Here is a 24,168-nt window from a genome sequence, read left to right as displayed (position 1 = left end):
ACGACTTTGAAGAGGGACAGCTAAATCAATATTTTTGCTCTCCTTTGCTGCCAGAATTCGATGATCTGTCACAGTTCTTGCCCAATTCGTCTAATCGTTATTGTTCAAATGTTTTTAGCTTTGTTTAAAGTATTGGGTTAGGTGGTTTCATAAGCTACCTCTGAGCTAAACTTTGAAGTAGAACTTTAGCAACATTTTACTATACTTTTCCACAACCCAGAGCACATACTATTTTATGCTTAATGGTTAATCATTAATGGCATACATCTTTTGCAACTATCCTCCAAGATTTTTCCAGTATTTTCTATCTGGGAAGGTTTTTACTTATAATCATCCTATCCTGAATCATCTTACAAACGCTTCTGTCTTATATTACATTGCTCCTAACCTACAGACCAAGCACAGATTACTCTAAATAATGTTGAATAAGATGCTATGGTTCTGTAAAGTCTTTGATATTCACATCTGAATGCAATCACTTGTAGATTCATAGAATAAATCTCTCTACAATGGGAGTGTTTATAAGTTGCTTATGTTAAACAGTTCCCCTATCATGCTTTTCACATTAAATAAAGTAACCCTTTCAAATCAATTTTCTATTGTATCTATGACGTAATCATTCGATGGTATAGGTCAGGGTTGGCCAACTTTTTGGAGGGTCAGATAGTAAATATTTGGAGGGTCAGATAGTAAATATTTTAAGCTTTGCAGGCCACGCAATCGCTGTTGCAACTACTCAGCTCTGGTGTGTAGCAGTCACAGACAATTTATAAATGGATGAGCATGGCTGTGAACAATATAACTTTACCTATAGATACTGAAATTTGCATTTCATATAATTTTCACAGGTCATAAAATATTACTTTTCTTTTCAACCATTAAAAATGTAAAAACCATTCTTATGGCCTGTACAAAAACAGGCAGAGGGCTGGATTTGCTCTGTAGCTGTGGTTTTCTGGGACAGTATAGTTTAAAGCCAGAAGCAGATCCAGGTTTTGTGAGGAGAGAACTCTTTACAAGGGGACCTTCTTCTTCTTCTTTTTTTTTTTTTTTTTAACAGTTTACCATTTTAATGTTTCAATTTGCATTTACTAAGGACAAGGATATTTTCTTAAGTAACATCAGTAAAACTAATAAATTTATGAAATTTAACAGTAATACCATACTTTCTAACCTACAACCCCCACTCCATTTTATTCAATTGTGCCAATAATGTCCTATGTAGGACTGTTTTCAGTACAGGATGCCATCCAGGTCATGTAATAAGTAAAGTCTGCACATCTCTTTAGCTTAAGGGGTCCTTCTTTTTTAAAAAAAATTATATAAAATTACAAATACAAAATTAGACACAAGGCTTTGGGAGGGACACGTGCGGGTGATAGGCCCTTGAAAATGGAGTCTCCTTGGTGTCCTGGTGAATCTGCCTCTGGTGACACTTGGACAATTCTGCTGTGAGGTTCCCAGACCTGGCTGATTATTCAAGACACCAAGAGAATTTTCTAACGACAGGCTGCAAAGCCCCAACAGAGTGCCTGAATTAGAATCTCTGTCTTGTGAAACTCCCAGGCAATTCTACTGTGCAGCTAGGTTTGGAGACCACTATTTTACTAACCAATTTATAATAGCATATGAGTCCATTAGAACCAGTACCACAAACACATTTGTTGCCTTAGTTGTGTAGCCTGTCCAGAAGTAGGTTTTAACCATTGTTATTGACCCATAGCCCAAATATTTAGTTTTATCCAGAAAGCTCGTGTGTTAAATGGTCTCAGCAGAGCAGATATACATACTCTTAGGCCAGGCCATCTACTCTCTTTTCAGTGAAGGTTAACCCATCCATAGTGGATTGGCTCTTCACCATTTAGACTCAGTCTAATATTTTTATATATTAATCTTTAATTTTAAAACTCTTTTTAAAAGTCTTTGAGCTGGCATTACATTTCAGATAATCTATGAAGTAAATAAACGGCAGTTGAAGAACATCTGAAACTTATGTCTTCACAGTTGGGAGAGTTAGTTTATAACCTCAGGCACAAGGTGGTAGCTAAGTCACTTGTCATTGCCTGATGAATCGTCAGATTTATAGAAGCCTGTTTTCATATTCCTGTGAGTATAATGCATTCTTTATTCTTCAAATATAATATTATTTCCATGATGCTGAGGGATCTTCTTAGTCAGAATTGGGTAGTTCTGTCTGTAGAGGAGGTAGATACTACCACATCCAGTCATTTATTCATTTAACTCATTAACTCATACATTCAACAAGTATTAAACAACTGCCTACAGTATGCTAGGCACTGTGCTGGGTGCTGAGGACCCAAACCTGCAGCCTTGGAGCTTAGATTCTGATGGGGAGACAGAAACAGTAAACAAGGGAATTTCACATGGTGATAAATAATGTGTAGAAAATAAAATAAGGTAAAGCCATGGTGAATGTGTGTGTGTGAAGGGAGGGAGGAAACAGGGGCCACTACTTACCTAGTCAAAGGTGGTGGTGACGTTTGAGCTGAGACTCAAATAGTGACAAGGAGTCTGAGCTGTGCTGTCCAGCACATGGGAGATTGAAGCTCCTGAAATTGGGCTGGTGCCACAGGTTGAAATGATAGTACTTTGGATATAGTGGCTTAAACAAAATATATCATTAAATTTAATTTTACTTGATTTTTGACCCTTTTAACGTGGTTATTAGAAAATTACATATATGGTTTGTGTTATATTTCTATTGGACGGCATTGATCTAAAAAGAAAGTTAATTCAATTCCATTTTTTCCCCAGACTGCACACATGCCCTCAAGGATCCTTATGGATTGGGGATGTTATGAGTTCCTAAGAGTTTGAGCTAATATAACCCTAGCTAAAATGTACTGAACAGTTAGCATGTAGCAGGCACTTAGTAAAATTGCTTTACATTCATTCCTTGAATTCTCACACTGCTAGGACATAAGAAATATTTCCAACTCGATTTTACAGATGAGGAAAGGGAGGTCTGCAGGGGCCAAGTAACTTCCTGAGATGACAACGAAATCGTGGCGTGAGAAGTCAGACCCACGTCCAGGTCTGATGAGCGAGAGGCCAGGAGTTGCAGTGGGAGGAGGCCGGAGTTCAGAGCACGAACAGGGTCGGGACCACCGCGGGTTTTCCTGCAGCCTCCCGGGTCCTCGAGTGCGGGTCCCCTGACCCCCACCGCCGTCCCACCGTCCAGCCCGCGCCCCGCGCCCCTGCGCCGGCTCCGGCCGCCCTCCCAGCAGCTCCCGCAGGACAAGACCAAGACCAAGGGCGAGGCTCCGACCTCCCCAAGCCCACCCCGCCGCCCTCGTCCTCTGGGACCCACCCGCCCCGCGCGCCCCGATGACCCTCGGCCCTCGCCCCGCTGCCGCTCCAACCCCTGTCCCCTGGCGACTACTCCCCGAGCACACCCGGAGAGCACCCCGCATCCCTCTGGCTGCTCGAAATGTATTTCCCGAGCCAGCGTCGGCCCTGCAGGAATTCCTGCAAAAAATCCAGCGAGAGCCGATTTCCTCCCCCTTCCCCTACTGCATGCATCTCCCCATCTGCTCCGCCGGCCGTGGTTCTGAAAGAGGCCTTTGTGGGGACCTTTATCGCTCGAGGGTCATCTCGCCATCTGGAGTGACCAGGGTGTTTGGTGTGTGTATGTTTGTCCACAGCTCTTTAGATACCATTCTCTGGAGAGGCAGGATCCCCACCCCACCTCCAACTTGGGGGTCCAGCTTTTTCCTTCCGATTGTCCAGAACTTCACGCTGCGCCTCCACAAAGTTGCCTGAGTGTGCAGTCATCCAGCTCCATGGCCGCAGCGGGGACAGTGGGGACATCGTTCCAGACACAACAAGCAGGCTGGACGCTAAGAGGCCCCAAACACCCGGGCAGCGATTCCAGAAGCGGCTTCCCGTTTTACAGGAGGGCACTGGTTTCCTCTTTGGGGCATCTTAGGAGGGGCTGTCAATAGTCACTAGCACCTCGGGGCGGGGTGGTGGAGTCAAGCAACACTAGGTGTCTTTGTCAGACCTACTTATGGCATCGAAGAGCAAGGACAGGGAGGAAAATGTTTAGTTTTTAAAGTACTCTGCTACTCACATGACGAGCCCCGTGTTGTTACGCACAGGAAGAAAGGGGGAACTTCATCTTCACCAGACCTGAGTCTGACTCACAGCATAGCTGTGACTCATTCTTCCAGGACTACTTCTCCAGCCACGAAGAAGCAAATGATGGCCCCAGGGCTGAAACGATTCTGTGAACCAGTATGACGGGGAGACAGGGTAGAATTGCCACCTGGTGCTAAGAATAGCCCTCACGTTTCCTTTTTATTCTCTTTAAATTCATTTTAGCTGGATTCCATCTGTGTAACCAAATTAAAGGGAGGCACCATGATTTATATGACTTGCCCTGGATCTCCTTATGCGTTCATGGGATACACAGGCGCCTATTAACAAGCTTTACATTTGGCAAGACATAGGTAACATCGGAGATCAAAATGAGGGGCTTCTGACAGGATTTCACATCTACGATTTTTTATATGTGACCCTTTCCTAGGATCTAAAAGTGACAAAAAGAAAACACCATAACCAAAAGCAAAAATTCAGATGAAAACCAAAAAAATCAAACCAAAACAAACAACAAGAGAAAATGAGGACAGGCACCTTTTTCTTACCTTATTTATATGCAAGATATGATCAGGATCTTCTTAGAGTTGGTGGATTATATGCGTATATCTGTAGAAATATTTATTTCCTTAAGCTCATTTCTTTTTGTACTTTTTGAAATTTCTGTGTAACTAAAATAAGAATATGAAAGAATTCTAAACTGATATTTATAGATTACCATCAAAACAGATTTATAGATGGTAAGGATGAAATAATACAGTGAACCAGTTAATTAACAGCAGGAGTAAAAACCCACTCAGAGCACCTTTAATTAATAATGTAGCTCTCAGAGAATTACATTTTGTACCAATAAATGCTCACGTGCCTTCTCCCTACCTCTCAGTTTTCTACATATATTTTTACCATTCTATAGGTTCAGGATAGGAAGGTTGGGTACTATGTGAGCAGGCAGGATATGGGACCTCTTTTATTAGTCCTATGATTTTAAGAAGTACTTATATTTGCAAAGGTAATCCAATTTCTTAAATTCTACCTTCTTTTAGGAATTCCTTCAGCTCTTGGAGAAAAAAAAAAATTGGAGGTCAGAAACTGTGAGTGGACTCCTCAGACAGAAAGGAGAGAAAGAAATTATTTACAAATGCTTCAGAAGTCATCATGACTCAGCCATAAAAAAAAAAAAAAGAATGAAATAATGCCATTTGCAGCAACATGGATGGACCCAGAGATTGTCATACTGAGTGAAGTATAATAAGTCAGACAATCATATGATATCGCTTATATGTGGAATCTAAAAATAATGGTACAAATGGACTTACTTACAAAACAGAAATAGAGTCACGGATGTAGAAGCAAACTTATGGTTTTCGGGGGGGTGGGGGGAATAAATTGGGAGATTGGGATTGACATATATATGCTGCTATATATAAAATAGGTAACTAATAAGGACCTACTGTATAGCACAGGAAGTCGTCTCAATACTCTGTAATGGCCTATATGGGAAAAGAATCTAAAAAAGAGTGAATATATGTATATGTATAACTGATTCGCTTTGCTGTACACCTGAAACTAACATAACATTGTAAATCAACTATACTCCAATAAAAATTTTTTTAAAAAAGTCATGTCATGTCTACGTGTAGAATTTCCTTTGTACAGATTTTGAGTGGGTGTTGTATCATTCGCTATGCTCTGTTCCTTTCTTTCTTTTTTCTCTGGCCTTCCTGTTACGCATATGTTATACTTTTTGTAATTGTCCCACAGTTCTTGAATATTCAGTTCCATTCTTCCCCAGTCTTTTTTCTCTTTGCGTTTCAGTTTTGGAAGTTTCTATTGATGTATCCTCAAGCTCCTTGGTTCTTTCCTGAGTGTCTAGTCTACTAATGAGTCATCAAAGTCATTCTTCATTTCTCTCACCATGTTTTTGATTTCTAGCATTTATTTTTGATTCTTTCTTAAAATTCCCATTGTTTTGCTTACAATTAGCCATCTGTTCTTGCATGTTGTCTGCTTTTTCTATTAGAGCCTTTAGCATTGTTGTCCTAAATTCCTAGTCTGATAATCCCAGTATCCCTGCCTTATCTGAGTCTGGTTCTGCTGCTTGCTCTGTCTCTTCAAACTATGTTTTTGGCCTTTTAGTAGCCTTGTAGTTTTTTATTTAAAGCTAGATGTGATGCATATCAGGTAAAAGGAACCCAGTACTTGTTCCTGCAGAGGTTTCTGCTCATGGATTCCTAACATGGCAAGTTATAATTCTCTGCATCCACCTGTCTGGATCTCTAATTTTGAGGACAATGGTTTGCTCTGTGATCTCACTTCTCTGATGGATCCAAGAAGAGTTGTTGATTTTTTGGTTTATTCAGAGTTTTAGTTGTTGTTAGGATAGAGTGACAATTTGTAAGCTTTTTACATGCCAGACCAGAAACTGGAAGTCCTCAGTCAATGTTCTTTAGTTGCAGGAAATGGAAACCTTCTGGCTAACTTAAGGGGAAAAAAATTTTAAAAAGAAGTAATATATTGAAGGCTATGGGTGCCTCACAGGATTACATAAAGTCATATGCAGGCAAGTCATGGAAAGTACAGAATCCAGAGACACTTTGGGCTCACAGGCCTACCTTGGGTCACATGCCCCACCCCCCCCACTGCCAGGGAGAGCAGTCCCACCAAGGTTGAGTGGGAGGGGTTCTTCCTAAAAGGAAATTTAGGGTACTGCTAGAAGAAGCAGGGGGATGCATTATAGGGATACAAGGAAACCAAGGGAAAGAGGAAACCAAGCACCTGCTGAAGTTCCAGCTCACTTCCGATGGCCTTTCACTGGGATAGAGGACCACAATTAATTTTTTAGATCAGAGACTCATGGAATTCCTTTCCAATGTTATAATTCTGTATATTCTTTATATTTAATGGATTTTTGGTTATTAGGAGCTGAGTCTCAATATGAAAATTATAAACACTATGCTGATACATGGGAATGTCGCTTATTATTTGTGAGTTTTGTTATTTTAGATTTCTTTCACTTGACGTATGTTCTAAGTATCCATGTTATATCTGCCTTCATCTATTTAAAGTCAACATTAAGGGAAAGAAATCTTAGGTAATTCTGTTCCTAATGTTCCTTTTTTCCTTTGCAGTAGAACCAAATCTCCGAAGAGAGTTCAGTCTCTGCCTGATCCAGAGTCTGCTTTGTCTTCCAAGGAGAATTAAGCGTGAAAAATCAGAGGCTTAATTGACTACTTGCTAATGATTGGTTTGGGGAATAAAGAGCTATGTCTTCCCATTTCCAGCACTCCTGATCACCATCTTTTTCTGCTTAGCTAGTTTATCAATTTGGAATCAGTTGCAGACAACAGAGTCCACTCAAACTAGCTGGGGCTGAAGGGGATTTGTTAACAGGCATTGGTTGGCTTAGACACCCACTGAAAGGGTTGGAGGAGTAGGCTCAAGGTTGAGCTTCCTGGAACTAGCATTACAATGCCTTGGTGAGTCAGAGAGCTGACAGGAAGTGGCAGAATCAAGCCGCTAACCGAGTCCTTAACTTTTACTATACATAGTAGAGGGTCTGCATTCACACTTTAAGAACATCGACGTCAGGCGTCAACAGGGGAAGAGAAGTCAGCAAAGGAGATTATGAAAGAGTAGCCAGAGAGGTAGGAGGAAATCCAGGAAGTACAGGGTCACAGAGGCTGAGGGAAGACTTTCAGCAGAAGGTAATGGAAAAGAGGATCTAAGAAATGTCCAGGACACAATAAGGAGGTTGTTAGAAATCTTGTAAAAACCATTTTGGTGAGATTAATGAAGCCAGAATGCAGTGAGTGAAGGAGTGAGTGGGAAGTATGAAAACAAAGACAAGTGTACACCACTCTTGCAAAAAGCCTAGCTGTGAAGGAGAAGAGAGAGGGGAGTGTTCGTTAGAGTGTGACATAGTGGGGAGAGGGTGACTCTTTTTTTAGAAGATGGGAAAGACTAGTAGCACATTTTAAAATGTTCATAGGGAGAATCCTATTGAGTAGAAGTAGTTGAACATACAGGAGAACAATGTGCAATACATGGAGTGTGGTTCCTGAAGAGATGGGAAGGGGTAGGATGAGAGATTTGAGGAAAGAGCGGAAGTGGGAAGATGAAAGAGATGAAATACCTGCAATGGAGAACAGGAGGGTCACTGGGCAGCCCCGAGTCCTAACATATCAACAGAAATCTGTACTTTAAGCATATATTTCAAATACCTAACATGCAGATCCTAGAATGGGGGACTGGCTGAGTGAAGGTGGGATGGGGCTGTGCAAGTCCTATTATATAGAACTGGGACACTAGCAAACCTTATGGATCAGTTAAGATGTTTCTGATTACATGCAATAAATACAACTTAAACTAGATTATATAATGAAGGTTTATAAGGAAAAGTCCAAAAATGTGTAGGCTTCAGGCATAGATTGATCAAGTCTCCTTTTGTGATTTACTCTATTTGACCCCACTCCATGTGCCAGCTGTACTCTTATGCTGGCTTCCCTCAGGGTCACACTTAGACTGCCAGCAGCTGCCAGGGTTAAGGATCCCAGAAGAAATTGGAACCATAAAGGAAGAGTGGGGAGGGAAAGGGAAAAAAATACCTGCCTTCTGCCATCTCCCTTCCATCCAATCTCCCACCATTTCTCTCCTTGGCAGGACCTAACAAAAGCCAGAGAGAAGGGGGCCTAGAATCAGCTCCAATACAGAACAAATGAGGGGAGGGATGGAGAAATGGATCTGAAGGCAAACAGGCAGATATCTGGCACAGGCCCAAGGTGGACAGAAATCCTCCCAGCACACAGAACCTGAGGAACTCATCCAACAACCAGCTCATGGAGGGCTTGGCCTTCCTAGATCATGGGAGGTGACGGCTGCCAGTTACTGGTGGCACAGTATGCTATTAGAAGTGGTACAATATTGTGAGCGGGAGTTGGCCTCTCAGTGATCCAATTCTTCTCCGCCTACAGTGAGTTGGGGTGTAGCTGAGTGTCTCACTGAGAGGAACTCCTATCACATGGAGATCCTAGGTGCTGGGAGCTGGCTGCAGTTCTAAGCCAGGACTTTGGGTTGATTTGGGGAAAGGGGGCAAAAACACTTAGATTAGACATGTAATGGTTCTACTGCATAAGGCAAGCATATATGGAAAGGAGAGTGTGGGCTAGCCAGCCAGGTGCTGGGCTGTGGTTGTTATTGTTTGGGGCTGCTGGCATGCATTTTCTTCCTTCCTTCTGTAACCGGGGGCTCCAGAATTTGGACAGGAACCCCACATTGGTAAGACACTTGGCTTAGACAAGTGCCTTACATAGTGCCTATTGGCCCAAACCTTCGGTCTCCCATTGCCCTTGTCCTCACACTCCCCAGGAGTTGGGATTACAGAGGTATGCCTGTGTACCAGACAACCAAGGGACGCATGATGAGGTGGACAGCAGTTGTTTTTGTCTGCCCATCATCCCTTCCTTTGGGGAATGACTCTTCCCCTCCCTGCAGTTCTGAAAAGGGCTGTAAATCACAAGCACCATACCCTGACATCAGAAGAGTCCATGTGATCTAAGCTAAGCCAATCAGATACTCGCTCCCAGGAATCTGAACTGGGGACAGATATAACAGGGCCAGAAAACAGCTGAAGTTGCCTCTCTCTGGTAGCAGTACCCTGGAAAGACGCTGGCTTGGGGCAGGAGTTCCCAGCTGGAATCTCAAGCTCTGTCCTACTCTTTTTCCTTCCTGAGGTGTGGGTGGTCAGCTCTGTGCATTCTGGGAACTCCCTAGTATTCTTCCTACAAACCTTTTCGTGCTTAATTGATTTTTTCTGTTCCTAACAACCCCTGAAACAAGAGTCAACATGAGTTAAAGACTTAGCAGCTTAAGAACTGAAGTTGAATCTCCCTTGCTAGTATTATTTAGGACAGAGATGATGCAAAGTTACACAGATCACAGGGTTCTGGAACAGGCTGTATTTGCAGAGAAGTCCATGGACCACATGTGCCCTTGAAGAATAGTGAGGTGTAAGGAAAAACTTCATTACCTGGGTTATATGAGTATTTTCTTAGAAGATATGGTTTCAAAGTAAGTCATGAATTTTCTCTTTCTGTTGGGGGGTATGCCTTGTTGAGCTGCTTGTGGGATTTCAGGTCCCCAACCAGGGACTGAACCCAGGTCCTTGGTAGTGAAAGCACAGAGTCCTAACCACTGGACCTCCAGGGAATTCCCATGAATTTTCTTTTTCATTTAACTAAAATTGTAAATGTAATATACTAAGGGTACTTCTTCAGGACAAACTTAACATTCTTCCCTTCTGCCTGCTGATGCTTGTGTCATACATACTATTAATTTAGGGATAATCTGTTTGCTGAAGGATATCTTCTGGACATGCAGAGAGGCGTACAAATGCAGTCCTAAACACGATGCTTACAAATAATTTATTCTTATTTCATACATTTGTTTTTCAGCAAAAAATGAATAGTTATTTATACAGATGTTCATGTTCAAGATCATAGGGAACAAATGTCTCAGAAAACCCAAATCATGATACAACAGAAAAGAGTCACAATTTTGTTCAGCTACATGCACAGAACTGACCAAGTGATAGTTATTTCTATGGATTATTTTGCTTAATTTATCAGGTAACAGGGGATTATGATTAAATAATCCTTTTCTGGCAGAATACACCAATGATTTGAAACCACATCGTAGCCCCCGTCCACACATCCTGAGAAAACCTCGCCAGCTAGCTAAACACAGCTGTTTAAGATCTAGGTGGTGACTGGAGTTAAGGTAGCCTAAGAAGAATTCATTTAGCAAGCAGTGGAAAAACTAGAAACTATTAGTTTCTTTTTTCATGCCTGCATTTTCCTTTACTCCCTTCTTCCTCCATTATCACCATTAAATGAACTTAAAAAATACTGACACAACGAGGGCTCTATTTGGTCACTGTTAAATCCTCCGTCTGCCTCTGACCTGAGGAAAAAGTGAGTATGGCCCTTCAATTAATGCCCTTGACCGCAAAAGGGGACCTGCTGGTTGTACATTCTTGTAAATCTGAGCACAGTCATTGTATTTAAATCCTCAGTTTAGAAATGGATGAACCTCCTAAGGCAGATGGTTTGAGATGGCCTAAATACACATGGAATCTTTTTAGAAACCTTTTGTCTTCAAGGCTGAGTTGGGAAGTGAAGGCTTCAGGGGTGATGGCCATGGCCTGGGAGAAGGCTGATACGAAGAGAGTTCAGAGCTACCACGTGCTTTATTTAGAGAAGAGAGCGGCCACAGCGTCCTCCCCCAGCCCTGAAACACAGCCTTTTCCTGGTCTGTGGATTGATGGCATGAGGCTTTACGCTTCTTTCCGCTCCAGAGAAACTAGGAGTGGAGTGTCCAGGGCTATACATTTTACTGGCTATGTTATCCACTGTGAGTGAACCCTCATCAAACTCAACTGGGCCTCATTTCTTTACTGCCTTGGTACTCAGTTGCTTAGTTGGAACAATTTTGCTCATAGCCTCCATAAAAGACCAACCTGGTAGAAAAGTAGACCTTCTGCGCTAAGCCTTGCTGGGAGAGTGAATTTAATGATGTTTCTAACTAGAATTTTAAAAAGACTTAAATTTAGCCTTGTGACACACCTATAACATAGCTGACCTGTTTTCTTCTTTTAAAAAAATTGTTTTATCCTTTTTTAAACTATACACTATTTACATTTTTCAAGACCTTGTAGGTCTTTATCATTTGGGTAAGAGCTCCAGGTGATTAAACTCCCAGGACAAAGATGAGGCTTTCCAAAAAGCGCTGGTTCTCATCTATGTGCAAAGGCCAGTTTTTACAAACAAATTGCTATTATAAACTTTTAAAATATAAAATTAGAATTCTTCTCTAAAAATTTTGCCTATTAGTTTTCATTTTTGCATCCAGCATATTACAAACAGATCATGCTTTCTAACTGGAGATGGACCTAAAAGGAGAAATGATGTTAATGTGTCCCTGTACTCCATCTGGAAACAAGGGTTATTTACACGGGGTCCTTTCTCAATGTTGTGGTGAGCTGTGAGGGGCAGGGCCATCTCTACAGCATGGTTAAAAACCCAACCGAAGACCCCTCCACTCCTGCTTGAGTGCTTATTGCATATTTTAGGTGGAGTATAAGGCATGAGAAAGGTGGCCAGCCACTTTTACACGCTGGAGAATAACGCTGCACATTCAAGAAATGCCACGGTTGGAACAGCTTTCAGAGATTGTTCAAGAACAAAACGTATTAAAGGTCGTGCGTTACATTTAGAAGCACAATACATCGGAGAACATTTTCAAAAGCTCAAACGCAAAGCTGTGTTCCACTGAGTTCAATAGTCAATAAATGAGCATTTTGCTGCCTCTAGGTATGTGTTCAGAGCTTTCAAAAGTCACATCCTGCCACAATTAACAGCCAAATGAGCATTCCCGGCCTCTGACCTATCCGTAAACGCTAATTCTGCAACTCACTCACAGGCTCTGAAGAAGCTGTTTGGAAACAGAAGAAGCCCACGAACCCGGTTAGAAATCTGCAAACGAGAAATGCAATACATTTGTCCTTTTTTTTAACAACGACAAAAATTTGTGTTGGCTTTTGGAATAGTGACCAAGAAGAGTAGACGACCAGGGGCTTCCCCTTCCCCGGTGGTGCAGTGGTTAAGAATCCGCCTGCCAATGCAGGGGACACAGGTTCGAGCCCTGGTCCGGTGCCTCGGAGCAACTAAGCCCATGTGCCACAACTACTGAGCCTGTGCTCTAGAGCCTATGAGTCACAACTACTGAGCCCGTGAGCCACAACTACTGAAGCCTATGCGCCTAGAGCCCGTGCTCCGCAACAAGAGAAGCCACTGCCATGAGAAGCCTGCGCACCACAACAGAGTAGCCGGAGCGCTGCAACAAAGACCCCAACGCAGCCAAAAATAAATAAATAAATATTTTTTAAAAAGTGGACACCCATTTTCACAATTAAGAATAATTATTCATAATATTGAAGGAATAAAATCTTCAGTAGGAAAACATGCAGCCTATCACAACAGAATACAGCAGTACTCAGCTTCCACCAATGATTGCTGCCTTTTTTAGTTTGTCTAGACTTGTTCGCTTTTTGTCAGGTGATATACGTCAGAGAATATTGGCAATCCTTCAAGAAAATGATCCAAAGGTGCTTTACAGGGCTTCCCTGGTGGCGCACTGGTTGAGAGTCCGCCTGCCGATGCAGGGGACACGGGTTCGTGCCCCGGTCCGGGAAGATCCCACATGCCGCAAAGCGGCTGGGCCCGTGAGCCATGGCCGCTGAGCCTGCGCGTCCGGAGCCTGTACTCCGCAACGGGAGAGGCCACAACAATGAGAGGCCCGCGTACCGCAAAAAAAAAAAAGGTGATTTACAATTGGCTGATGCTATCCCCTCATGCCTTTTTGCCTTATGCCCTAATTTTATGGAGACAAATTAAAGACGGTAAACCAGGAGTACATCTGCTACTCAAAATATACCTAGGCACTTGTGCTCAGGTCATAAGCTACAGGATGTGGTCACGCTGCCAAACAGAATTCCTCGCCTGCCTATCTGAGCACTAATGCCCTGGGAGTGCACACGCTTTTCTAGGGACAAAATGTAAAACTCAGGCAAAACTGTCCATAGTTCAACTTGCCCCATTCTAACTGTGTGAAGCTAATCCTCCTTGTTCTCCCTTCTCCCATGCCTGCTTCCTATCTTTTTCACATCTGGTATTTTTTCTATGTAGCTTTCTCCAGATTAATTTTTTTCTAAAACAGGTTTCATAGGTTACAACACAATGACCTGAAAAGAGGAAAAAGGCTAAAGAACATTAGGTAATCTCAGCTAATCTTTGGAGATATAAGCATTTAAGCTCACATTTTTAAAAACTTAAATATGCTATCTGTGAAATGCAGACACGTAATGATATCACGGTTTAGGCACTTTGGATGAACCTTGCTTCACAGTGGTTTAAAACCATGAAACTTCCAAAAGTGATCTTTATGAATTAGCAGTGATGATAAATTTTGCAACTCTTTGTACATATGCCTGCTCTCCCTTCACCTGGATTATGCATTAAACTTTCTAGTTATTTTTACCAAGAAAATTCACATAGGCTCAGGAGCAGACAGAAAAAAAAAAAAAAGGAATGAAATCGATTGTGGGTGAATTAGCATGTGAATTGAAATAAGATTCTTTGCATGGCTCTTAGGCTAACAGGAGAAAAGAACCAAACTCAGCGGCTTGGGACAGGGATCCCTGGCCAGAGGGCCTTTCTGGTGCTCCCACCTCTGTTCCACCAGCAGATAAAAGGGTAATGGCTATAATAATATGGCTGGTTCCTTGCCCAGCATCTTACATGCAGAAGGTTGCTAATGATCACTAAACGGATTACAGGAACAAGCAAGTGAAAATCAACTCAGAGAGAAGTCGGCAGCGGCAGACTTCAGCAGATGAAGAACAATCCAAGATGACAGAAAGTACTTAAGCAGCTGAAAACATTTTGTTTAAAATTTTATAACCTAAATTCAAGGATAGTCATCTCTAATCTCGCTGTTTTACAGTTATAAGGTAATCAATGAAAGGGGGAAAATATATAGATATCCAATTAGTGTCGGTGTGCTAGGCCAGGCATCATAGCCATGCAAACTAGTAACACTCACAATTGAGCACACAACCGTCTCCACGTTCTAATTCTGCCACCTTGGACCAACGGTATAACCTTAAAGTGGAGATAACGCCTACCTGTCTCCCACTATAGCTCTGTGCAGATTAAATCAAGTTGTGAAGAGATCTAAGATTAAAATCCCTGTTTGTTATTGCTGTTAGCTCTCAGATTCAGCACCAAATCAGAAAAAGTTATAAAATCACCTCCATCCTCAAATTTTGCATTCTTCAAAATGATTCCCCTGAAGTAGTATGATGAATTAAGTGAAATGGTTTTTGACTGCGATCACTTACAGGCAGGATTTATGAATGGAAACATGGGAAGGCCACTCTGGCCAGCTCTGAAGCCCTGGGCTTTCTTCCTGGGCTATTTACAGAAAGTGTATGGCCAGGGGAAAAGATCACGTTTGTTTTTACAAGCCAGTCATGACATGACTGAAGAACTCATTTCCTCTCTCTGCGAGGTCACCCTCTTCACCTGAAGGTGCAGATACAAGAATGGCAGGGAAGAAAGGAACCTCCCCTTAGCCGCCTACATCAGCCTGAGTCAATTCCACAGACCAACCCACAGGGTGACAGGCATGGAAGTCAAACACCCTCATTTCCCAGGCATGACTCTCTGATGCTGCTCCTTGAGATGTCATCCAGATCATGACTAATGAGTAAAAATAAAATGCATTACATAACGGGCTTCAAAATTCTACTGCTGAAATAGGTTGTACAGAGATAAGGGAGTGCATTCTTACTTATCATCTGTCCTACATTTCTAACAGCTGAACACAATAAACTGACTGAATTGGATGTGCCAAAATGAAGAGTGTGAAAAAATATTTTAAAAGCAATTTTATTCTGATTGTCATATTACCCCTGAAATATATAATATACCTGGAGAGTTCCAAGCAAATGTGGAGACTGAGTAAATATTTGCTGATTCTCAAATATCATCATTTATCTTGACTGAAATCCGATATCATTTAGCAAATAAAATATATAGCCTCACAAATCAACCCCGGCCTTATGTAGTGTATACAGTACCTATTTGGAAACATTAGGTAAAGCCAAACCAATGTTTTCAACTAGAATGTCCTTTGTCAGTGCTGTATGTGGTATATAAAAATGAAGATGGAATGGGAAAGGGAACGTGCAGGAAGGAAGAAGCAAAGGGAAGGAAAGTCAGTCCTCACTTTGCTGAAACCTTCCAGGGAAAAAGTGTGTCATCTTACTGGGCTCATGCATCATAATCACTTGAAAATTATATGGGTATAATTTTATCCTTAAGTGGCCTCTGCTTAAGGACAAAGACACAAGGCAAGAAGAGAATTTTCTTTGAGGACCTGGAAGATCGCCAACAAAAATTTAAAATGACAAATAGAGGCTTTATTTCTTGTTCTCAAACTCATCAACCTTTTTTAGAAGGCTGTCTCTAGAGAGTTTCTTCTAGTTTACAAGGAAGATCCAAAATGCTCCTCAACCTGTTTTTCTAGCTTCCAAACCAACATTTTTGGGGGCTCTAAAAGAGACAACAATGACATGCAAATGAGTTTGCATGTGGAAATAGCCTGATTGCCACAATTGTCCTTGAATACACGTACTGAATTAAGTTACAGCTGAGGATTAACATCCGTGGCAGGCACAGCTCTCAGTCCCTGTAACCTAACAGGAATCTCCTTGCACTTTGCCAAACGTGAGACACTGACACCCATCAGCAAATGCGCAAAGTGTATTTACAATCTCGTTAAGAGATCTCCTAAGTTAAATATAGACATATATAAAGTTAACTTCCGTGTGCAATTAACACACAAGGATACTGGTTCCTCCAGGGAACTGTGCCGGAGCCTCTCTGTTTACAAGTACAGTAGTGATTAAAAGCATAAACAAAAGGAGCAATTTTGGCAGGACCACCAGCCTACCAGTGCTGAGGTAAGTGTTCATCTACCTTCTGTCCTTGATCTAAATTATACCATGAAGTCAAGACTTCCCCATTCAATGACTTATCTGGCTCTTCACCCGAAGGACGTGTCAAGAAGTGTGATAAGTATTTAAATAAGCCACCTCAGTGGTGTGTGTTAGTCTAGAGCTGCTATCTCAAGTCCAGGATAACGTTTATGAGAAATGTCTTAAGTAACACTGGCCAACGTGGCTGTCAGATAGGATCTCAGGAGCGTGTTTCCCTAACTTTTCAACGATTTAGGGTGACCGCCATTCATTTCCATAGTCTGGATCCAAATGAGAATTCAGTGCTTAACTAGGCAAAGGTCATCTTATTTAACTCAAAATTTTCAGCTATAACTCAAGCAACATACTCCTGACTTTCATATTACAACTGCCATATTTACTGCTGAATACTACGATTTTAATTTTAAGCAAGGCTAGACGGGCTCAGTCTAGAACAGTGTCCTTTCACCTTCCCCGATGGCAGCATTAGGAACCACAGCCTCATTAGTAGGCTGATTTCTTCTCCTTGTAAGAGAAGCCAAATGCTCTGCATGTCCTAGGAAGCCACTACTGGTGCTACCAAAAACTTACAACCCATACCATCTTCCTTCCCTCCTGAAGAGAATGTTAAACCTTGATTTGCAATAAAGTAAGAAAAGCTTACACCTACTGCTCTCCCCATGCAAGAAACTATGTTTGAGGACCAGTCATTTGGGCATTGCTTCAAAAGGCACATTTATTCCAGTGGCAATTTGAACCAGTAGAGAAAGAGAGAATAAGATTAAAAACAAAACCGAAAAAACAGGATGGGTTTTGTGGAACACATAAGTAAATAGCAATCTGGGACCTATACAAACCACTTAGCTCCTTCCCAATAGTTTAACCAGAGTCCCTAAGGTAGAATAATTCACAGTTGTATCATGACACACACAGGCCTTCAAAAAATACTGTTTAAAAAAGTAGCTGAGAACTCTCAAGCAGCTTGCCCTGATGTCCAGTTCAAGTATATGCAACGCAGAAGAGCCGCAAGTTTCCAAACTACATGATAAAGAAAATTCAGTGCGGATCACAGGCTTCGATAAATTATGAAAAATCATTGTATATATTACTATTTAACTAACATCTAAGAAACATTTTGAAATAATTAACGTGTGTTCACATTCCATGCATTTTCTAGCAGGTTAAGCCCTGGGTTAGTGTCTCTGTGCTCTTTTCCTACAAAGCTCTATTCTTTGACAAATCCAAGCATTCCTCACACTGAAACGGAAGTACCCAGGGATTCTGTCTACTTACCCTCTTTACTGCATGCCTGACCTCACAAGGGCTGCTCGTTATTACCTCTGGCAGAGAAGACGACTGGAAGATCGAACTGGTTGGGGGTTTATGTGGGGTTCTATTCGCGCTGCCTTAGAAGAATCCCTGGATGTCACAGACACCACCTGCATTTTTTCCAGGGGCAAGAACCAGCCGCCCTCTCCCTCCTGCTTGCCCCACCTCCCTCTCCCAAAGCCCTAAGTGCACTGAGTGCACTCTCCCAAAGCCCTTGTCGCACTGAACTTTTTCCCTGTGGTTTTGCAGCACCCTCCTCGAGCAAAGAAGGAAACACAACAAAACTTGAAAACAAACCAACAACAGAAACTTCAAACAGGTGAGCGAGCCGGCAGCCTCCTCCAAGGCGGAGGCTCACTTTTTACCGCAGAATTCGGTGTTGTTGAGGAACTTCTTGATGACCAGCCCCAGGCAGACAACCAGCAACAACATGTAGCCCACGGTGCCCGAGAAGGTGGGCGCGTCCGGCGGCGCCTTAAGGAACTGGCGCAGGCCCTCCTCCACGTAGTACACCTGGTCGTAGATGCTGAGGAAGGTGAAGATGTGGAAGAGCTGGTGGCTGTGGCCGATGATGTCGAAGAGGCCCGGCTGGATGCGCTCGGGGATCTTGCTCACGTTGAAGAAGGCGGCCACCACCAGCCAGAAGTAGCGGCGGTAGAAGTGCACGAAGAGCGTGGGGTTCTCTCCCCGCAGGTCGAAGAGCCAGCTCTCGAGCATGATGGGGCAGGCCATGCTCAGGGGCATGACGAAGACGAAGGTGCGCAGCGCGAATGGATAAGAGCACCAGTCGGTGCGGCTCTTGCAGCAGGCCACGGTGCAGGCCACGGCCAGCAGGAAGGCCACGGGCAGCACGAGCGCGCGGTAGGCGGCAATGAGGCCCGTGCAGTCCACGTGCCAGCCCAGGCGCTGCTGCACGTACGGGGTCATCACCCTGGCGTCCAACAAGCTCAGGCCGGGCAGCAGGTAGTAGTAGTAGGCCACAGTGCTGCCAAAGCCGTAGTAGCTGATGGACGCGTAGTCCAGGTAGAAGAAGGCTGCGCGCAGGCGCAGCGACAGGCAGCTGAACACGTGCGCCGTGCAGCTCATGGCGAAGGTCAGCAGCACGCCCGAAGCGTAGCACCACAGCGGCAGTAGCCACGGATGGTGGAAGGGCACGTCGCGGCCGCTCAGGAAGAACAGGCGGCAGAACTTGCTCAGGAACAGCAGCAGTGGGATGAAGTGCGTCCAGAAGTTCAGCGTCTCGTTGGTAGGCTTCAGCACCGAGGCTAGGCACTCCTGCGCCGTGCACGGCAGCCGCCGGTAGCCCGACAGGATGAAGCACTCCACAAAGTCGTCGGGCACCTCGTCCCAGCGCAGCAGCGGCTTGGCGGAGGCCGGAGCGTCCCCGGAGGGTGAGGGGTGGGGGCGTGAGGCGGCCTCCGAAGCCGCCGCTGTCGTGCCGGGCGGGCCCTTTGTGCCCGCGCTCCGGGGCTGCAGGCGCCGCGGCATGGTGCCCGGGGCTTGGCTAGGGCGCGCACAGGCGACCTCTGGCGCCGGCTCCGGCGCGCTCGCCAGTCCCCGCCGGCTGCCGTCGGAGCCTTTGTGCACGCGCCGGGGGCGTCGCTGCAGGTTCACGAGAAGACCTGAGCCTTGGAGCAGCCGTTCCTAAAAAATAAACAAATAAGTAAATAAAAATAGTCATCGATTTCGCAGCCGCGTAGCGACCGGTAGGAGCGCACGGGGCTCGGCGGCCCCTTCCCCAGGCTCCCTGCTACCGGCTCTCGGCCGCCCGCGCTGCTGCAGCGGCGGTGGCGGCGCGGCTGACGGCGGCGCTGCTGCGGTGACTGGGCATCGCGCGGTGCGGGCGCAGCAGCAGCCGCCCCCGGCGCGGGAGGCGGGGATGTGGGAGCTGAGGCGCTGGAGGGAGGGAGGGACGGGCGCACTGGGGGAGGGCGGGGGCCTCTCTGGCTAGTGTTTCGCGGCGGCCTCGGGGGATAGAGTTGTCCCTGGGCTCGAGTTCCGTACCATCCCCCCTCCCTCGGGTCGCAGAAGCCCGAGCTGGCCCGTTAATGATTGATGCGGGGGACCAAAGGCTGCGCCCGCGACTCAGCAGCGCGCGCCGAGGGCGAGGGTCGGCGCGGGGATTCGAAACCCGACAGCCACGCGGGCGTTCGAGAGGACACTGGAGAAACGCGTCCGCTGGGGGCGGGGAGCTGCGGCCGCGGGGGGAGGGGAGAGGAGCGCAGCCGGCGCGCCTGAGCCGGGGCAGGGCGGAGGGATGCGCTGACAGTAATCTCCGGAGGGGGCGGGGGCGCTCCGGAAATCGGGGGCCTTTGAGGCCATGTCTGGATCGGGGCGTGTCATTGTCAGATACCTGGGACTGCTCCTCTCTTTCCGTGTGTGTGCGCGCGCCCGCGCGCGCGGTCCTCACTCTTAGCACCATATCAAGCATTAGTTTGTCTCCTTTCGTCTAGCGGACTTATTCAGGTGCGTCACTAACCTCCTTTCGTCCTTGTCCGGTCCAAACGAACGGTCCTCTAAACTGGCCTGTGGTCGCGGTCACCAGGCCTCGGGGGCCGCAGCTCACCCGTGCTCCTGTTCTTGTGTCTTTAACTAGGAATTTTGTTTGGAGCCCAAAGTCCTACAACTCAGAGCGGGCTGCTCAAACTCCACGTTTTAATGAAAATTTTCAGGTGAAGACCAGGCGATTCAGAAAGCCTGTAACGATCTGAGGAATTTATTAAGAAGGGGTTCCCAAGCAGAGCTGCGCCTGAGTCAAAGGCTGATCATAAGTGGGGGCCGTTGATGACGGAGGACTAAAAGGAGGAGGTGCGTTCTAGCCCTAACTGAAAAGAGAACGGAGACGAATTCGTAGAGACTCGGAGGGGTGGCTTGGAAAAAGCTTATGCATAATTTAGCAGAAGTACCTGGCAGGCTAAGTTGGGTGGCTGGAGCCCAGAAGAAAGGAAGACTGAAGAATGGAAAACAGTTGTGATGCACTGCGCTGTGAAAATATGCCCGTAAGCCTTGTGAAAAGAGGGGCTAAAAAACCTGCCTCCTGTAAAATGTTTATCATTTCACGGAAGTTTCTCTTAGTGATGCCTTGGGGATGTGACTGAGTCTGACTTGCATCACTGACCTGCTGTATAGTGTCATGGCAACAAGGGCTAACCTTTAAGGAACCAGGCACTGTTCTAAGTGCTTTAGAGTTTTAAAATTTTTTAGGTATTATTATTTTTCCCATTTTGCAGGTAAGGAGGTGGAAGCACCACAACGGTGAATAATATGCCCAGTTGGCAGAAGGGGGATTTGAACCCAGCAAGCTGCTTCTGGATCTTGTGTACTTAAAGCAGAACATCCAACAACCTGATTTGCTCAGAAGAAACTAGTAGGGAAGGATAGTCTGATTTGAGGAAAGCCTTTCATGTTCATTTTATAAGTGAAAGGCCACCTTCATCACTATAACAAACCCTGTAGGTACGTCAAGGAAGATTTACTTAGTGGTGGCTCAGAGGACTTAAGTTATGGATAAGAATTATTTATAACTAAGAAACCATTCAGTATTGTAAATGTCTAAAATTACTTAAAGGTACTAGAAACAGTCCCTTTAGAAGTTTCCGCTTTCTCTTTGAAAAAAGTGTTTTCCATTAATAACTGCTTTAGCAAACTCTTACACAACTAGACCAAAGGTACACTTGGGTCTCGAGCCTTTCTGAACTATCACAAATTCCTTATTAATGGATTTTAAATAAATGAGATTTTGCCGTAGTTACTTAACTAGTATTTTGTTTTGCCACTGTCTATAGCCTTGTTTTTGTTTTTGCGGTACGTGGGCCTCTCACTGTTGTGGCCTCTCCCGTTGCGGAGCACAGGCTCCGGATGCACAGGCTCAGCAGCCATGGCTCACAGGCCTAGCCGCTCCGCGGCATGTGATATCTTCCCGGACTCGGGTACGAACCCGTGTCCCCTGCATCGGCAGGCAGACTCTCAACCACTGCGCCACCAGGGAAGCCCAGCCTTGTTTTAAAGCAAAACCTAATTTCCTTTCACATCTGGACTAAGGATCCAGGCTAATTTGTAAAAGGGATTAAGATTCAGCCATTTATAAATCAAACCTGGGAATGATAAAACTGAATCCAGGGCAGACTGGAAAAAAAATTTTTTTTTCTATTCTCTTTGTTACTTCATAAACAACTTGAGCTGTAGAAAAATGTTGATCTTATAATAAGCCCCATATTTACCAACCTCTTAGTTGCATAATCAGCTCACTTACATAATCGGGAGAAATAATAGAAAGTTCACATCAAATGAAATAATGGAATTGACTCTAAATGAAAGTGAAAAAACTCTGGCTAGATGGAATAACATTTATCTTGATGACTAAGAGTGATGAGACTGGCTATGATAAAAGATGGTGTTCTTTAAAGCACTCAGTATTTTATAAAGTCAAAAGATCTGTTATAACATTCTCATGTCTTTCGGAAAGTCTTTGTGACTTCTGCTTTTCTCTTTTCTCACGCGTCTCCCACCGCACATGAGGCACAAAGTCAGCTGCTGCCTTGAAGTGGTGTTCCCGAAAGCTCTCTGATGCCAGCCAAAACAGGTGTCCTGGCTATACCTTGACAAGTCCAAGTAAAAAGGAACTAAGGAAACTGCAAAATTCACCTAACTTATTTATAAAAAAAAAAAACCAAAAACTATGATTTTTCCTTAATTACTACCAATCTATAGAATTAATTTTTCTTAAGGTTTTTGAGATGTAAAACTGTGTTCCCCAAACCTTACAAAGGCTGGCTTTTGTAGTTTAAGTCCAGTAAATTAACTGCCTCTTGTCAGTGAGAACCACGATTCCGTCCCCTGGGCTTGGCTAAACAGATAGAAGAAGTGGGCTGGCTGCCATTCCCTGAAGGTGCACTGGGAGATAAGGCATCTCTAAGGTAACCAGAACTACCAAGTTCCTGATAGAGAAGAGTCACCAGGTATTACATTGGAAAGCCAGTGCCAGCGTTTAGAGGCAGAAACCAGCTAGTTCTCCCAATTGAAATCTTGTCAAACCAAGGCTACAAATGTGTTTTTCACAGTTCTGCGAAGGATGCTGAGGGGTCCTGGCTGCAAAATGCAGTCATAGGTAGGAATTGTAGCAAGCAGGACGAATGGCTTTTGCCCTTGTGGTTTGCTACCAACTATAAGTTTATTTGTGTTTCTCGCTGCAGTAATAAGATGAAGCATATATAAAAATTCCGCAGCAAATGTGATGTCCTCTAATAAAGGTGATGAGATATTTGTAAAGCCTGCAGAAAAAAATATGCTATGATATTTGTTAATACTACATCTGGTTTTGGAGGAAGTAATTTTTTTGCTAGTCTCATTTTTAGAAAATCAATCAACCAACCAAACGAAACCTACTATGGACCCAGTGCTTAAATGCACCCGTGACTCTGTATGAAGAGAATTCTATAAGGTTTCGTCCGTCTCTTTAGAATATACAGTCTAAACAAAGTGCTTCTCTTTCCTCAAATTGAAAACAGTCGTAATGTTATCATCCAAACTCTTCCATGCTGTTTGGGATTAAAATATACACACTACTATGTATAAAATAGATAACATGGGAAAGGGACGGTGGGAGGGAGAAGCAAGAGGGAGGGGATATGGGGATATATGTATACATATAGCTGATTCACTTTGTTATACAGCAGAAACTAACACAACATTGTAAAGCACTTATACTCCAATAAAGATGTTTAAAAAAATAGATAACCAACAAGGACCTACTGTATAGCACAGGGAATTATACTCAATATCTTGTAATATGTTGTATCTTCCAATATACCTATAATGGAAAAGAGTCTAAAAAAGAAAAGATATATATATATATATAAAAAACTGAATCACTTTGCTGTACACCTGAAACTAACACAACATTGTGAATCAACTATATTTCAATACAAATTAAAAAAAAAAAACAATCACTTCCATGTCAGATGTGGTCACTACCAGATTATAGGGTCCCAGCTTCCTAATGGTGGAAAAACTTCTGGCAGCGGCATCAGGTGTATCTATGGCAACTTTTTCAGGGCAAAGTGCAATCCAAAGCCTGGGTAGAGGGCTGAAAGTGAGAGAGAGAGTGGTGGGAGATTGAGTTCTTA

The 24,168-nt window shown here is 44.0% G+C and overlaps 1 protein-coding gene across 1 annotated transcript; it reads right to left on the bottom strand.

Moving 5' to 3' along the window:
* Positions 1 to 18,397: 18,397 nt before the first annotated feature.
* On the bottom strand, positions 18,398 to 19,681 carry PAQR9 (progestin and adipoQ receptor family member 9; the record flags this gene model as incomplete). Its single annotated transcript, XM_082655122.1, has 1 exon — positions 18,398 to 19,681. Exon 1 carries the CDS (start codon positions 19,529 to 19,531, stop codon positions 18,398 to 18,400), a length of 1,134 nt encoding a protein of 377 aa, XP_082511248.1. The 5' UTR covers positions 19,532 to 19,681.
* Between the last annotated feature and the right edge of the window lie 4,487 nt (positions 19,682 to 24,168).

The sequence above is a fragment of the Grampus griseus genome, assembly GCF_964374135.1.
Source record: "Grampus griseus genome assembly, chromosome: 5".
Lineage (NCBI taxonomy): Eukaryota > Metazoa > Chordata > Mammalia > Artiodactyla > Delphinidae > Grampus > Grampus griseus.
Note: the sequence above shows the minus strand (reverse complement) of the source record. Positions and strands in the feature narration are given on the sequence as shown.